General features: G+C 41.1%; 1 protein-coding gene across 4 annotated transcripts in view; it reads right to left on the bottom strand.

The window, feature by feature from the left end:
• ANKAR (ankyrin and armadillo repeat containing) overlaps positions 1-12748 on the bottom strand; it is a 93406-nt gene extending 80658 nt beyond the window's left edge. For 2 of the 4 annotated variants that reach the window (XM_075934174.1, XM_025179859.2), the window contains exons 1-5: positions 12502-12747; positions 9585-10208; positions 7252-7689; positions 4410-4573; positions 2346-2461 (exon numbers count right to left, since the gene is read on the bottom strand). In XM_075934174.1, the coding sequence (XP_075790289.1) occupies positions 2346-2461; positions 4410-4573; positions 7252-7689; positions 9585-10182 (1316 nt within the window). In that variant the 5' untranslated portion in view covers positions 10183-10208; positions 12502-12747. Of the gene's footprint in view, positions 1-2345; positions 2462-4409; positions 4574-7251; positions 7690-9584; positions 10209-12501 lie in introns of all 4 variants that reach the window. The other 2 variants (XM_025179860.2, XM_025179856.2) reach the window with 2 other exon arrangements.
• Between the last annotated feature and the right edge of the window lie 414 nt (positions 12749-13162).

Raw genomic sequence — 13162 nt, 5'->3', positions numbered from 1 at the left:
TTCAGTGTCAGTACTGCTTCTCGGTGGGGCCAGGGACCTTAGCTCAGGGCCTCGGCTGCAGGAGACCAGCGGAGCTGGCCCAGCAGGACCGGGCGGTGAGGAACCCCAGAGAGCAGGAAGGCGAGTGGCAGTGGCCGTGTCAGCACCCCGAGGGGTCATCTGTGACCGCACTCCGTCACAGAACCACTCCACAATTTTGGTAAGTGGTCAAGGGCCACACTTTTCTATAGAGAGGGTGCTGGGTCTGGGACGGAGGTTAGGTGTAGAAAGGAGCTCAGGGTAGAGGACTTGGGATGCAGGATTGCATGGGGGGGGTCTAAGCGAGAATTGTGCCGCACTGCTCCCTCCCCTGGAAAAATCTTTCAACTCACATTTGTCAGTTTCCGACCAATAGGAATTGAGAGGTTTTGCTGAGGACGGTGGCAGCACACAAAGCCTTCCCCCGCTCCTACTTCCCCCCACAGCACAGACAGCCACAGGGAACAGCTAGCCTCTTAGACCAGTGCTGCTCTGTGTCTCAGACGCAGGCAGACCAGATTGAAAGTCATGGGAGGCCATATTCAGCCTGCAGACCAGATTCAGCCTGCATTAGAGACTAGTTAATCCTACTTCTTGCTCAGCCAATTGCTCTGGCAAACAAGTTCGCTTACATTTATGGGAGATAATGCTGTCTGCTTCTTGTTTACAATGTCTCCTGAAAGAAAGAATAGGTGTTTGCATGGAACATTTATACCCAGAGTTGCCAGTTATTTTTGTGCCAGATATGCTAAACATTTGTATGCTCCTTTGTGCTTTGGCCACCATTTCAGAGAACATACTTCCATGTTCATGAAGCTCCAAAAAAAAAAGTCTTAACTAAATTTTTGACTGAATTCCTTGGAGAAGTGTATTTTTCCTGTTTTGTTTTACCCATATTACATGGGTGCCAACTTATGACCCAGCACATGCTCATTTTAAGAATTCTTTTACATTTCAAAGAGGCAGCACTGCACGGAGCATGGGTGTCAGCTGGGGAGTCCCTAGCTGACCCCGGGCTCCGCGCAGTGCTACCACTTTGAAGTACTCTCCTCTTCTCTCCCTCTTCCCTCTCCTTGATGCCTCTATCTGATAGACTAGTCAACTATCCTGTCGACTATACAATAAGCATTTGCTTATCGGATAGTCGACTAGTCCTTAATATCCCTACTACAATCATGCCATGTGAAGGCCTAGTCTCACTTTCAGGTGACATTGTGAACAAGAAGTGGGTAGCATTGTCTCCTACAAATTGTAACCAAACTTATTTATCTGAGTGACTGGCTAAAGAAGAAGTAGGACTATGTGGACTTCAAGCCTCTAAAGTTTTACATTGCTTTATGTCTGAATGCAGGTTTTTTTGGTACATAATTCTACATTTGTAAGTTCAACTTTCATAATAAAGAGATTGCACTACAGTTATTGTTTTAGGTGAACTGAAAACTAAAATTTCTTATAGTTTTTACAATGCAAGTATTTGTAATAAAAATACTGTAATATAGAGTGAGCACTATACACTTTGTATTCTGTGTTGTAATTAAAATCAATATATTTAAAAATGTAGAAAACATCCTAAAATATTTAAATCAATTGTATTCTGTTATTAATAGCACTTTTAACCTTTTGGCAGCTCTAATCATTATATTATACATGTCTCAATAATCAACAATTTAAAAAGGTTTCAGTAGGTAGTACAGCTGAAAATCCTAATTTCAGGCTTAACACATCTTAATTAAAATTATTGAATGTTTACATAAAAATATGCTTTCCTGAAGAACCCTAATATTACAAACATTTAATGACAAACAACAATTTTAAAAACTAAACATTTGCCTCAGGCTGTTTTTTCACTTTTACTTTAATTTTTATAATATAGTTGTGTGAGTTCGTTCAACTGATGAGAGTTAAAACATGTTTCTTTTCATATTGTCTTGGAAAATACTTCTGAGACAAAATCCTCACTGTATTCTGTATTTCAACAGAATTTAAGAATATTTCATAATTTCAAGAAAACCTTTATCAACATTTGCAAACTATTATATGAGATTTTTAAAAAATGTGTTTAGACTAATTTAATAAAGTAACATAATTACCTTTATTACTTTAATACATTAAACAGAATATTATTTAGACTACTATAATTAAATTTTGATCAAATCACATTTTTTTGAATATTATTCAGACTTGCTATTCTTGATAGTGGTGATTTCTTTCATTTATAGTCATACTGTTCAAGTAATCAATACAGTAATTTGTTTTGAAAATTGCAATAAACTAAACTATCACTTTGGCAAGTTTTATATAGTTTAAATATACAGCATATTCCTTACTTCTTTCCATCAAATTCCATAGTTGGTATGGGGTAATGTTCTCTATATGGTATATCCGGGTCTAACAACTGGGCTATGTGGTTTGATGCACAATTCTGTATGTCATTAAAGGCAGCCTAAAACAAAAGAATGGTTATATTAACCAACTGTAAGTGTTTATATTTATAAAATATTTGAATGGCTAAGAACTGACCAGAGCCATAGTGTTGGTTAAATCTTCTCTGTGTTTTACCAAACATATAGACTAAAGTCTGTTCTGATCACTGTGCATCTATACACACAGCTTTCAGGTACTGTTGAAAGTTAAATCCAAACCCAACGTGAAGTCTCACTCAGATTATAATCTAGTTATTAAATGTGGATGCAGTAGCTGTGCTTAACACACTTTCCCTTTAGCGTAGACAGGAAGTTTGATCCTTGTGAAATGAATGCATTTTAGTGGTACTTTTAACAGCCATTTCCTCCCTCAGGATGAACATGACACAATATCATGAATTGTGTTGCAGAGGGAGCACTCCGTCCCCTGAATGCTATGCATTCTTTTGGACAATGTTCTTTCTGTAACCAAGAAGTCTTTCCAATATCTATATCACAGCAGGTGGAAGCAACATCATTATTCTGTGTATGGATTCACTTCTGTCCTGATAGACCTCTGACCTCTAGTACAGTTATGTTTGTGAAGAACATTCAAGTTGAAAATGGTATAGGGACCTTGATAATGATCTGGAATGAATTCCATTACCCGAAATCAGTAAATGTTTGACTGCTCACACAACAGAAAGTTCAGCAGAGACTAATGGTGAAATCCTAGTTCCATTGAAGTTAATGACAAAAAACTCCCATTGACTTCAATGGAGCCAAGATTTCACACTAAGGGTGGGCCTACACTGCACCCATAGCTTGAAATAAGATACCTAATTTGAGCTAAGCAAATTGCATAGCTTATTTCGAGTGCATTTCAAAAGAACTTATTTCAAAATTTGGTGCTGTCTACACAGTGCCAAATTTTGAAATAAAGTGCTATTTCAAAATGTCCCTTACTTCTTGTGGAATGAGGTTTACACAGATGTTAGAATATTTTGAAATAAAGGGTTTGCTTAAAAGACGCAGAATAGCTATTTCAGGATACTGGAAGTATCCCAAAATAGTGCTGCAGTGTACACATACCCTACGGTAATAATTGTGGCTCCTGGTCAGAAGCCCTGTTCTCTGTATAGCATATAATTCTGGAGGACTGATTCAGACCTTTTGCAAATCAGAGAGCACCCAATTCTCCACAAATTGTGAAGATGCAGGTGGGAGTACACTGAAGATTGAGAACTGAAGCCAGAGCCACACTAAAGCAACTGATGAAGAAAGAGAAATGTGCGAATGTGTTGTATCAGGAAGACAAAGGAGTGGGGGGAAAGAGGAGAAAAAAGCTATGTAATTCTCCCTCTTTATATGCAAGCCTAACTTCTTGGAAAATCTTGCTTTATGCACTCTGCATGGTCGGCTAAAGTTAATAAAACTAACAATTGTGCTACGAACTAGAGCAGCGTTTCGCAAATAATGCTCCGCGGAACCCTATGGTTCATCGAAGTGAAAATAAGGGTTCTGCAAGAACCAGATCACCTCTCCCCCCCTGAGCTGGTCTTAGGAATGGGCGAGCCAGGCAGTTGCCAGCCATTGTGGTCTTAGGAGCGGGCTGGCACTTGCTTGCTTTTTTTTTTTTTTTTTTTTTTGCTTGACAGTTTGACCTTTTTTGGGGGGTTAACCAGTTTCCCTCGGCCTTTTTTTTTTTTTTTAAAGGGTTCTGTGGCCAAATAAAATTGGGAAACTCTGAATTAGAGAACTGATGACTATGAAGATTTACTATAAGGAAATATTGCACTATTACTTTAGCCTGGCTCTACTATATTTCTCATAACAAGAAATATGGAGGATAACACCTTTTTCACAGAATTTTCTTAATTACATCTTAATAACATTGTTATTTTTAACAAAGTAGAATATTCCCTTATGCTGTATTAGCTGCAAGCACACACACACACATAAATCATCGAAAAGATATTGAACCAAAACCTTAATCTCTTCTGAAACATCTTCAACAGAAGGTGTACCAATATCAAATTCAATTCCTCCATGGACATGAAAGTACTCATTCTTTACATAATGAAAATGCTGGCATTTAAAATCTGGACCAAGCACAAATGGAGGCAATTCTCGTTCAGTCTTAACTTTATCATCTACAAAAAGAGGACATTTTTTAGAGCATGAAAATAGGTTAAAGTATTACATTATAATTTATTTCTTAATGCTGCCTAAAAATCTTAGGTGTTAAAACATTACATATTGTTAGTTTCACTGAAAAATGATCTTTTAATGCTATTTCAGAATAAATATTCCAGTCCACATTCAACTCTGCTGGAGCTTTATTGACATCAACAGTTACATCAGGGATGAATTTGGCTTCCTATATACAATGAGCCAGAGCCGTCCCCTCCATACGATGTTTTGTGGCAGCCACCCCAAACCCCACACCTTTGGGGGCCCTGCAGCTGCCTCAATAGTCCTATGGACAGGACAGACCCAGGGGGTGATTACAGGGCTCTGGCATGAGGTAGCCAGGGGACATGGTGGCAGGGTCCAGAGCTCTTCCTTGATGCTCTCTCCCGGCTGGCTGAACTCCACATCTCTGTGGCAGCAGGAAGCAGAGTGCCCCAGACCCTCAATTGTTCTGCTTCCCGCTGTCACAGAGAAGTAGAGCGTAATGGGCTGGGAGAGGACAGCAGGACAGGGCTGAGTAGAGCAGGCAGCTGGGCTGCTCTAGATCCCACTGCCACAGTGAGTGCAAGAGGGAGGGCTGACCCCTGTTGCTGCCCTATCTCAGGCCCCCATAATCTCGCGATTCATGTTTCTCAGGGAAGGGGGCATTTGGGTGAAGCAAAGGGGCGCAGATGGAACAGGGGCAGGGCTTAGGGGAAGAGGTAGAAGGGGCTGGATTGTGGTGGAGAAGAGGCAGGGTAGGTGGGGTCTGCAGTGGGTGGATTGCTCTGGGCCCATGGAGCACTGGGGGGGATTGCCCCAGGCCCTGTGCCGCCCTAGGGACAGCCATGCAATGAATATCCAAATAATCTACCAGAGTTATTTTCAGTTGCTACTCACAGAATGTACAAAATACTAGTTTCTCCACATACTTCCAAGACATTCACTTTCTTACATAATTCAAATTTTATTAAATTAAAATTTTCAGAATATATGGAGTGATGGGGTGTGGTCACAGAAGACCTCTTGGAAGTGCCACCCAGAGTGCTGACAAAGCCACTGCCACTCACCTTCCTGCTCTCTAAGGATATGTCTACACAGCCACCCTAGTTCGGACTAGGGAGGCTAATGTAGTCATTCGAACTACATTAAATATTTAAATATCCTGGGCTTCATTTGCATGTTCCCAGGCGCCGCCATTTTTAAATGGCCAGTAGTTCGGACTCCCTGCCCGCGGCTACACTGGCATGGGTTACGTAGTTCAAACTGAAGCTCCTAATTCAAACTACCATTATTCCTCCTGCAATGAGGAGTAACGGTAGTTCGAATTAGGAGCTTAGTTCGAACTACTTAATCTTTGCCACATGTAGCCACGGGCAGGTAGTTCGAACTACCAGGCATTTAAAAATGGCAGCGCCCGGGAACATGCAAATGAAGCCCGGGCTATTTAAATGCCGGGCTTCATTTGCAAGTTCGAATGACTACATTAGCCACCCTAGTCTGAACTAGGGTGGCTGTGTAGACATACCCTAAGGCTTTTCACTGACCAGTCCTGCTAGGCCAACTCCTCTGATCTCCCCCAGCTAAGGTACCAAGCTAAGATCAATGTCCCCCAGAGAAGCAGTGCAGATACTGAATCTCTTCAGGTCCAAGGAAAGTGCATTTTAGGACACAGCTTCCTGGGACACCACTCCCCAAATGGGATCAGAACCCCAAAGGAATTATTTAGGAAAGCCTCCTTTAGCAATGAAAGGGGGAATGTACACACTGATTCCACCCCCACTCCCGCTCAGGAAAAAATTATTTACATTGGGCTTGATAGAAAATAAAAGTGATTTTATTAAGAACAAGCATTAAGACTCAAAATAACAGAAAACACTTAGCTAATTCCAACACTGAAACCTCAGTACACAAACTTATTACAAACTCACCCTAAAACTGTTTCTTTTTCAGCTAAGCCTTCCAAACCAGGGCTGTTCCTCACCTTGAGATCTTTGGTTCCTTCCCTCCGGTGTGCCAGCAAAAGACAAAACACTCCTACTTTCCTATTGTCACTTGGCCAGTCCTTACCAACCACTGCTAGGATGTAAGGATAAAAGGCTATTGGCATAAGATTGCCCAGACATTGAGTCCTCCCAGCAATGGAATCATCCTTGATGTCTTTCCATTTACACATTTAAAATCATAAAGCATTTCATACTCCATATGTCTAACTTTACACACAAGAATGATACAGATACCAAAATAAGATAAACAGATCCAGCAGATTGACATGAAGATTGATCGGTTACATGAGATAATTTGCCCAAAGCATCTTTGAGGTATGTATATTTGTGTCCATAAGTCCATTTCATAAAACAGTGGTGCACAAACCCATAGGTCACGACCTCCTGGGGGGTTGTGGCTGTCCTCCGGGGAGGTTGCAGTGCCTTGATCTGAGCTGGCCAGTATTTTATTTTCCTGGCTAGGCACCCATACACACAATGAGGGTGGGGGGAGTGGCAAGAGCGAAGTGGCAATTAAAGGGGCCATGCTTTTTTTTTCCCCTCAACGAAAATTTTTCCGGATCCCGTTTATTGGATGCAAAAAGGTTGCACACCCCTGTCATAAAGTATGGGGGGGGGGGTCTGTCACACATGGTCATTTATAAGCTACTTACCTGAATATGGCTGAAGAAGTTGATTTAAATTTGGAACTTTCATCTTTTTTTTTAAGCCAAGTAAAAATGGAATCAGAAAGCTCAATATTTTTAGATATTCAATATTCTTACGTATTTCTGCCTTTTTCTCTAAGTGCTTTTTCACAAGTTTTTGCTGAAGAGTTAGTCTCTGCTGCAACCTTTGGTATGTGTCTGTGTCAAGGTAATCTTCAGTCAATCTTATCACATTAGAAAGCTCATATACTGCATCAAATTTACACACATTTTCATGCTGCTGAACTTGTATAGTACCAAATGTCAACTTAAGTAGTATACTGTCTGCATACTGCATAAAGAGATTTTTTTCTTGAGCACTGTTAGGATCATAAGTTGGATCTTCATTCATGTTTTCATCATAGATTCCTTCAAAACCTGGTTCATTGGAAATGTCAACTAGACCTATATCACACACAGAAAAATATAGATAAATAATCATATATCTACTGGATAGAAGTAAAATATGTTTTGAAACACTATTGCCCATCACAAAAAATAATGTACTACAATTGTTTAATTCTGACAAGTATATTTTTTATATTTAACATTGCAGAATGTGTATTTACGTTTATATTAACATATTAAACATCACCTTGCTGTTACATACAATATAATGAAATCAAACTGCAGTTTTATAATATTGGGTGGGGCAGGGCGAGTTAAGGAAATTACCCTTTCCTTCAGTGCACTAGTGGATTCACTGGGCATCCTGCTAGCACCAACATCTTTTAGATCAGGGATGGGGGACCTAAGGCCCAGGACCAAATGAGGGCCCTGGCTTCCCTGTATCCAGCCCAAAAATCTACTAGCCTGGACTCCTCTAGGCTCTGGTGAGTGAAGGGAATGTCTCTTTCTCCTTCTCAGTTGGGGGCCACGTCAGTGAAGTTTTATTGTTGTTGGTTTGTTGGGGTTTTTGTTTGATTGTTTGTTTGTTTGTTGTTTGTTTTTTTTCACTTGAGTGCAGCCCCCGACTGATTTTTCTGAGGGTCAGAGGCCCCTGACCCAAAAAAGGTTCCTCGCCTCTGTTTTAGATTATCTTTTTCTGGAGTAAATTTAGTGCTTGTTAAATGCCAAATAGCCCTGGGAAAATGAAGCCCTCTGCTTAGCCATACAGTAGAGCTATAGCGGCAGCACACTCCCTTGGCAATGGTCTTGTGCTTGTTCTGATGGATAACCAGTAGAGGTGAGAGAATTCCTCTCTCCTAAGACTGCCAGTTTTGACCTGATCCCATGCCTATTTCTGTCAGTGGAAAGTCTCTCAGGGTATGTCTAGACTACAGAGTTTTTTTGAAAAAAGCTGCCTTTTTTCGAAAAAACATCACCTGCGTCTAGACTGCCATTGCGTTCTTTTGAAATTAAATCGAAAGAACATGATGGGTTTTTTGACAGCAGTAAACCTAATTTTATGAGGAAGAACGCAAACAGGGCTTTTTCGAAAGAGAGCATCCAGATTGCCTGGGTGCTCTCTTTCAAAAAAGCAGATCGCTTTTTCACAAGTTGCGTGGCTGTCTAGACGATCTCTTTCAAAAGAGCTCTTTCGAAAAAGCCTCTTTCGAATGAGGCTTGTAGTCTAGACATACCCTCATTGATTTTAATAGGACTTGGATCGGGTGATTGCTGCCAACATCTGGCATGGTTTTGTAATGTGTATATATCCTACTTGGAACTGGATTAAAGACACAAACTGATTTCTCATAAACCACCAAAGAGTAATGCTGTAAAATCAATACCAAACTGAGCTGGATTTTAACCAGTGACTTCATCCTATATATATTTCATTACCAACCTCTGCCATCTGCTGTTCTTCAGATATATTTGTGAGAACCGCATGAGTTTTCTCAGTTGCTTTTTATCTTTTATTTAGGTATTTTAAATTTTAGCTGTTACATATTAAAATATTAGCTAATTGTAAATAATAATAAAGCCACAGTTTGTGATCTAAAAACCCCTTTGTTAAATAAATACATTTCCCCCAAGTATTTAGAACCACATTTTCAGAAGGATTCAGCACCCTACAGCTCTGATTTTCCTCAGAGAGAACAGCAGAGAGAATTTTGAAAATGTGGCCACTTTATATGGGTGCCTCAGCTGGAGCTGAGTTCTTTTGAAAAACTGATCTTTGAAGACTTTTTCTTTTCATTTCCAACTTGATGACTTTCCCTATTGTCAGGCAATTTCTTGTTTTGTTTTGTTTTTTTTCCAAATAATGACCCCTAGCTTCTAGGAATATGCTAAATAATTATCACAGGTACGTTTATTTTTTCTTTAAATGAATTATGACTGAAAATGCTACTCACCCGCTGAACAAAACTCTGAAAAAATATTTTTTTCTGTTTGTGGATTCCCATCCATATCAATATCCATGCTGGAGCGCCACAATTCAGAGAATCTGGCACGTTTCTCTTTGGGCATATACACACCATGCCACAGCGCTTTTAACATGTAGTCAACACTGATCAACATTTGTCCAATTCTGGTGTCAAAGTAAGCTGGAGGAAGCTGACAAGAAGTGCTGTGATCATAATTGGCATCTAAGCTGATGGAAGGAACTTGGTTTAAACAATAAAGTCCTACAGCCAATTCCCTCACAATCTGATGGATTTCTTTACAGTCTAAAGGTACATCTGGCACCACAGGTGCTAGCAAAATTGCAGATGGGAAACTTATGTTTTTTAGCTGGCCCATAAGTCCATTGGGAAGTTCTAACGGCTGGCGTAGGTCATCTTTAGAAGCTAGCCAGCTACAAGAGGCAGTGGTGAGTAATTCCTGTAACTCACTTCGGTCAAATTTGTCAAAGAAGGCACTTGCATTTCTCTGTACAGCTAAATTTGCTAAGTAGTTTGTCTCATCTGCTTGTTCACTTCTAGGTAATGCTTTTTTGACAGACCTCAGCATTCTTCAATAGTTCCTTTCTGCAGTATCTACAATTAAATATTTAAAGAAATATAAAACAAGCAAGCATAATCATTATTTAATTAGGTACTAGTATTTTAAGAATAAGGAGTTTTTTTTAATAATGAGAATAAAATACACTTCAGCATACATGAGATATTCCAATCTATTTCAAAGTGTCATATCTTTGAAAATGTTATTTTCCTTGAGCCAAGAACTTCATTATGACAAGGATTGAATCAGGCCAGCCTGCAATAGCCAAGTGAACTTTTTTTTAAAATGTATTTATAAATGAAGGCATGTTGTGCTTTAGAATCTAAGATGTACCTTAAAAAAACCCCAATAACAACACTGTGATCCTGATGACAGGGAAAAACAACATTCAGTTTTGAGAGAGTATAAATCAATGCAATAATATTTACAGACAGCCTGAAACAACAGCTCTAGACAAGTGTGACCGTCCCATAACTCCTAAATAGTGGTTGAAATCTAGTTATGATAATTTAAATGTCAACATTTTAAATTCCTTTCAGATTACCTACCATATTGGCCAGGAATGACATCTGTAGTTGTAATACATGGGACACCTGTGCATGAATTCTCAAATTTTCAACATTTTTTTTGTAATACAGATCAAACACTTTACAACATTTAGTATCAAAGGCATACATTATTATGTACCTCAAAAACAGGACCACCAGATTCACATTTTTCCTCTTTTTCACATTCAGGGTCCTGAATACTGCAAGAAACCACTCATTCCCACATTGTCCCTTTTGAACTCTCACTTCCTAGATGCTATTTCTTCCTGTAGGGTATCGCTCACTCGCAGCTGTGTTTGGAATTATAACTCTCCCCCAGATTCAGAATATAAGTCTTCTCTGACACAGAACCCTGAATCACAGAGTCACTCGAGCATCCAAAAAGAGAAATCCTACACCCAGAAAACCGAGCAAGTGGTGAAATGCTAATTTTGGAAGTGCAGAAGCTCTAAAGAGCCATCTATTGAAAAATAGAGATTATTTAAATCCCAATAGCTCAGCAGTATAATTCTGTCAAAGCCTTGGAGTGACATAATTTTAAAATGCTAGTACAGGTTGAACCTCTTGGCTACGTCTAGACTGGCATGATTTTCCGGAAATGCTTTTAACGGAAAAGTTTTCCGTTAAAAGCATTTTAGGAAAAGAGCATCTAGATTGGCACGGACACTTTTCCGCAAAAGCACTTTTTGCCGAAAAGCGTCTGTGCCAATCTAGACGCGCTTTTCCACAAAAAAGCCCCGATCGCCAGTTTCACGATCAGGGCTTTTTTGTGGAAAACAAATCTGAGCTGTCTACACTGGCCCTTTTGCGCAAAAGTTTTGCGCAAAAGGACTTTCACCTGAACGGGAGCAGCATAGTATTTCCGCAAGAAGCACTGATTTCTTACAGTAGGAAGTCAGTGCTTTTGCGGAAATTCAAGCGGCCAGTGTAGACAGCTGGCAAGTTTTTCCGGAAAAGCGGCTGATTTTCCGGAAAAACTGGCCAGTCTAGACACAGCCCTTTAGTTTGGGACTTGACTGATTCCAAATGGGAGAATTTTCTGGACCATGGGAAATCAATATTGTCTATCAGCATTACCGACACTTCCACTGCTTATTGTGCTGTTAGAGGACATTTAGGGGTAAATTAGAGCTAAATAACAGCACAGAACACTGAGAGCTAGTGGCTGTAAATAATCTTTATGGGATCGCAGGAAACTTGGCCACAATTATGAAAAGTGGACATCTAGCTAACAAAAATCATTCTGGACAATGGATGTTTCTGGATGAGCAAATTCTGGATTAGAGAGATTCAGCCTGTATTAATTTTCATCTTTAATAGCCCTCTAAAAATAAGTGCCGGTCATGATTTTGAAAGAAAAATCATGTTTCCACTTACGATTTTGAATCTTGTTACCAGGAACCCCTAAGAAGAAATACTATAAACAAAAGATGAAAGAAAACATAAACCATGGGAAATGACACACTTGATCAGACCACTGGTTCACCTAATCCAATTTACTGTCTCCAACCGTGGCCATTACCAGCTTCTCCACAGGAAGGTACAAGAATCCCTGCACTTGACATTATGGGATAATCTGCTCCCAGGTAAATTTCCTGCAAGCCCTCAACCGTTAGACATTGGCTAGTGTCTGGGAGCTTCGAGGTTGTTATACCCCTTCTGAAACGCAGGTTTTGATCCTGACCACTATGTACTACAGCCACTGCTGAGACCCACACAGCCGCTGCACTCTTTCCAGACCGCTGTTCAACCCGGGTCCCCCTGAGAGCGGCTCAGCTACCTGGCAGCGGACTGGGAGCCGCCGCCAAGTCCCTCCTTCCACAGGGGGCGAGGCTCCGCCCTGGCCGGTGGCGGCGGAGCGGGGGGGTTCCGCGGCCTCAGCAAGACAAGCGCGCGGCCTGGCGGGGTCCTTAGCAACGCGGGACGCCGCCGCTTCCCCTTGGCAACGCCCGCAGGGGGGCGCTGTGCGCTCCGGGCTGGCCGCTCGCGGGTCGGGCCCCGCCCCGGGCTTCACGTTCCAGCCGCGGGGGCAGCGGCGGCGCCGCGGGCGTCTCCATTTCGTGCAGGCGGGCGGGGAGGCAAGGCCGACATCGGTGTGTGGGGGGGGGGAGTCTCCCGGTGCAGTCCTCTGAATTAGGGACAATGTAGCACTTTAAAGACTAACAAGATGGTTTATTAGGTGATGAGCTTTCGTGGGCCAGACCCACTTCCTCAGATCAAAGAGTGGAAGAAAATAGTCTTATATATATGGTTGTGACTATTTTCTTCCACTATTTGATCTGAGGAAGTGGGTCTGGCCCACGAAAGCTCATCACCTAATAAACCATCTTGTTAGTCTTTAAAGTGCTACATTGTCCTGCATTTTGCTTCAGCTACCCCAGACTAACACGGCTACATTTCTATCACTATTCTGAATGAGGGAGGCTCCCAGGGGTCCTCCG

The sequence above is a fragment of the Pelodiscus sinensis genome, chromosome 7, assembly GCF_049634645.1.
Source record: "Pelodiscus sinensis isolate JC-2024 chromosome 7, ASM4963464v1, whole genome shotgun sequence".
In the NCBI taxonomy this organism is placed as follows: Eukaryota; Metazoa; Chordata; order Testudines; family Trionychidae; genus Pelodiscus; species Pelodiscus sinensis.
This window is presented reverse-complemented; position numbering and strand designations above follow the sequence as displayed.